Source organism: Triticum dicoccoides, chromosome 3B, assembly GCF_002162155.2.
Source record: "Triticum dicoccoides isolate Atlit2015 ecotype Zavitan chromosome 3B, WEW_v2.0, whole genome shotgun sequence".
NCBI classification, from domain to species: domain Eukaryota; kingdom Viridiplantae; phylum Streptophyta; class Magnoliopsida; order Poales; family Poaceae; genus Triticum; species Triticum dicoccoides.
This window is the reverse complement of record NC_041385.1, coordinates 527,933,183-527,937,077: the sequence shown is the minus strand read 5'-3', so window position 1 is coordinate 527,937,077 and position 3,895 is coordinate 527,933,183. Positions and strand designations below refer to the sequence as shown.

Sequence of the window (3,895 nt, the reverse complement as noted above, 5' to 3'; positions counted from 1 at the left end):
AGAGCGATGTTTGCTTGTTTTGGAGTTCTTCTTCTGCTTCTTCTTCGATCAGGGGATAGGTTCCAGGTCGGCAGCCTGGGCTAGCAGGGTGGATGTCGTTTGAGTTTCTGTTTGTGTTTCATCCGTAGACGGATGGTGCTCTTATGTAAGATGATGTTGTATTCGTGTGGCATTGTATGCCTCTTGTATGTATCTCTATCTATTATGTAATGTTGATGTAATGATATCCACCTTGCAAAAGCGTTTCAATATGCGGTTCTATCTTTGGTGGGACCTTCGAGTCTCTTTAGGATAGTATCGCATATTGGGCGTGACAAAAGTAAAGCCCATAAACATCCAAACGGGTAATATAATAGCATGGAACAATAAAAAATTATAGATACATTGGAGATGTATCACTCTACTCATCATTTTTTTATCCAATGAGCTCACGCTTTCATCAATTCCTTTTTTCATAGACTCCCGCAAAATATTAGTCTCTTTTTAGACAGAGGAGACTTTCTTAATAAATGCATCAATATCGGAATTGAATTTATAATTATCATAGCAATATTTAATGATGGCAAAAATTTCAGGCCTATAAACATTATCATCAAAAGCTTCAAATTTTTCAAATAAAGATTCAATTTCTAAGTACCCTTAAAAGCAACAAATTCTTCTATTCGTTTCACATCATAAGAATCATATATAATCATATATACCTCTAGCACAAGAAGCCAAAGTTTCAGTATCATTAAATTCACATGAAAAGAGAAGGTATGGAGCATTTATCCTAGAGCAACAAGTAAAATCATATCTCAAGCATAAATCTCGAGCATACCAATGCAACATATAAATTTGATCCCATAAAAGTTTCCCTTTTGTGTCAAGTGATAATTCCTAAAATATTCACGTTGATCCAATGTTACACCCATTATATAATTGAATAGGGTTTTTTCTGGATTATCAAAGTAGTGCATAATATATTTTACATAACGAGCATCGAGGGTTTTAGGAGGTTTCCCATCTCCATGAGTAGCAAATACAACTTTTTTTGGTGTTTCATGTTCCATATCCATAACTAAAGATAGAAAACAATTTAAAACAGGAAATAAACACTACTTAGTGATAAAACAAATAAGCGACCACAAGAATATTCACCCCCACGCCATTGCTCCTCGGCAACGGTGCCAGAAAAAGGTCTTGATAACCCACAAGTATAGGAGACCGTTTGTAGCCTTCTTCGATAAATAAGAGTGTCGAAACCAACGAGGAGCTAAAGGCAGAACAAATATTTCCTCAAATTCTATCGACCAGCGATACAACTCTACGCACACTTGATATTTGCTTTACCGAAAACAAGTATGCAACTATTTTGTAGATGTGATGCTAGAACTGCTTTGCAAGAATAAAACTAGAAGTACTTTGCAAGATAATAAAAGTTAGGTGTTTAGTAAAAGAGTTTGTGTCAATAAGAAAGTTATTTGTCCCTAGGTAATCAATAACAAGTACCAATAATCATTCTTGTAATTTTATATGAGGGAGAGGCATGAGCTAACATATTTTCTCTATTTGGATCATATGCACTTATGATTGGAACTCTAGAAAGCATCCGCAACCAGTAAAGATTACTAAGGTCGTGAAACCCAACCATAGCATTAAATATCAAGTCCTCTTTACTTCCATACGCCATGACCCACTTATCCGCGTTTAGGCTCGTGTCACCCCATGCAACACTAACAATAAGCAAACCATGAACATATTACAACACTCTACAGCGGGCGGCACTCATGTTTGCGCGAGAACGAAGGGCACCGTAGGACGGCATCATAAATAAAATATACAATCATACTAACCAAAATCACGATTAATCCATAAGACAAAGCGGATCTACTCAAAAATCATAAGATAACCATAGATTTTTGAGAAATAATATATGAGGTTGAGCACCTTGTTTAAGTAGAGATTATAGCGGGAAGAAGAGGTGTTACATCGCTGCATAAAGGAGGAGAGAGTTGGTGATGACGGTGTTGATGAAGATCATCGTCCCAATCGTTGCCCCGATGGCACTCCGGCACCACCGGAAGCGAGGGGGGAGAGCCCCCTCCTTCTTCTTCTTCCTTGACCTCTCCCTAGATGATAGGAGGGTTTCTGCTCTGGTCCTTGGCCTCCGCGCCCCCCTTCCCCCTCTCAATTTGTGCGGGATGCAGGTGGCGGTGCTCGCCGTCGTCCCCTTCCGACTTGCAGCAACGGCGACTAGTGCTTCCTCCCGACTTGCAGCAACGGCGACTAGTGCATGGGCGTCGCCATGAGCGTCCTCTCCCATCTCAGATGCAACGGGAGAGAGGCGGGGGAGGAGAAAGACGAGGAGAAGTGGATGAGAGAAATCATACGGGAAGAGATAAGGTTGGAGGGGAAAGCGATGGGCTGGCCCACAAAGGGCACGTGTCGTGTGAAGAAGACGGCTTCAGCGTCGTTGTTTTCATCCGGCTTAATTGAAACGTTTTCCTTCTCTTTTTATTTGACCTTCGGGTCTGCTGGTCCTAGGACCTTTACCATCTTGTTATTTTTCCATATCAATGAATGCTGGATCTTTCAAAAAAAAAACTTGCACCTTCACTGCCATCTCCTGACTATTCCGTAGGAATTATCAATGAATGCTGGATCTTTCAAAAAAAAACTTGCACCTTCACTGACATCTCCTGACTATTCCGTACACCTACGACTCTACGGAAAAACAAGACAACCAACAGAAGTTGAAAGATATTTCAAAAAAAAAAACAGAAGTTGAAAGAAGATGCGCATTTCACTGGGCAACCATTCCATCTCTCAAGGGAAGGGCGCGTGCTGCTTCATCTCCGTGGTCGTGACGTCCACGGCGAACCCCTTGCCGTGCAGCCGCCAGTAGTCGGCGTTCGGGTTGATCCACTCCGGCTCATCCATCTCCACCCTCTGAGCCTTGAGCCCACGAGCCGAGCTGTCCACCTTGCACCTCTCGTCGCGTGCGCGCACCAGCTCGGCGCGCACCCGGCCCGGCTCCACGGCCTGCGGCGACATCATGAGCGCCGGCGCGCCGAGGGGCAGCCGGTCGCCGCGGTCCACCTGCCACGTGCACCAGAACTTGCCGTACGTCTTGGCCATCCTGGCCATCTCCGAGGTCTGCAGCATCTCCGGCACGCCCACGTCGGTCCACAGCCCGGCCTTGACCTCGTAGGCGTGCGAGTGCCACAGCTTCTGCTCCTCCGGCGGCAGGTCCTCGAAGATTTTGTCCGACACTATGTACTCCACACCTGCATCATCCAAATTTATAAGCAACCAAACGTAATGGTCGGCGAGGCTTCGGCAACTGACATACCGATGAGGCGGGCCGAGGGCTTGTCGGAGTCGTAGACGGCGCACTGGAGGACGTCCTGGTTGAGGCGGGAAACGAAGTGGTGGGCCTCGAGCTGCCGGTGTATGTCATGCGCGTACAGCGCGAAGCTGCACGCGTGCTGCTTCATCTGGCGCACCGGCTTCAACGGCTGCAGCACCTGAGCGCCCATGTCGATAACCTGCGAGGAGACCGTGGTCGGCCTGCCCGGCGGCGGCGCCGTCCCGCCGGTGCCCGACGTGGGCGTGGGCGCTGGGTTCTGATCACTGGAGGACATCGCTTCTCGCGCGTTGACAGATCGCAGCAGGCTGATCGGCGATCCCTCGAGGGCGCGGTCTTCTTATCCTTCGTAACTTCGAGGCGTTCGCGCAAGCTGCCGCGACGCCGCGACGCGTGCTGCTTTAGGCGCAGGACGTGGCGTGCTTGCAGAAGGCGCGAGAACTATGAGTAGGAACTTCCACCGCAGAACGTGGCGCATAGGGCCGATACACGTCTCAAACTTGGTAGCTCATCATCCTGACTCCCGAGCCTTCTATATCTACGAAA

General features: G+C 46.9%; 1 protein-coding gene across 1 annotated transcript; it reads right to left on the bottom strand.

The window, feature by feature from the left end:
- Nucleotides 1-2,681: 2,681 nt before the first annotated feature.
- Nucleotides 2,682-3,664, bottom strand: LOC119281491 (oil body-associated protein 2B-like). Its single transcript, XM_037561998.1, has 2 exons — nucleotides 3,335-3,664; nucleotides 2,682-3,269 (listed from the first exon to the last, which is right to left on the bottom strand). Exons 1-2 carry the CDS (start codon nucleotides 3,624-3,626, stop codon nucleotides 2,809-2,811), a joined length of 753 nt encoding a protein of 250 aa, XP_037417895.1. The 5' UTR covers nucleotides 3,627-3,664; the 3' UTR covers nucleotides 2,682-2,808.
- Nucleotides 3,665-3,895: the final 231 nt, after the last annotated feature.

Coding starts and splice junctions, on each gene's coding strand:
- LOC119281491 (XM_037561998.1), bottom strand. CDS start 3,626: ATGTCCTCCAGTGATCAGAACCCAGCGCCCACGCCCACGTCGGGCACC. Junction 3,270..3,334: donor GCCCTCGGCCCGCCTCATCG/GTATGTCAGTTG, acceptor TGGATGATGCAG/GTGTGGAGTACATAGTGTCG.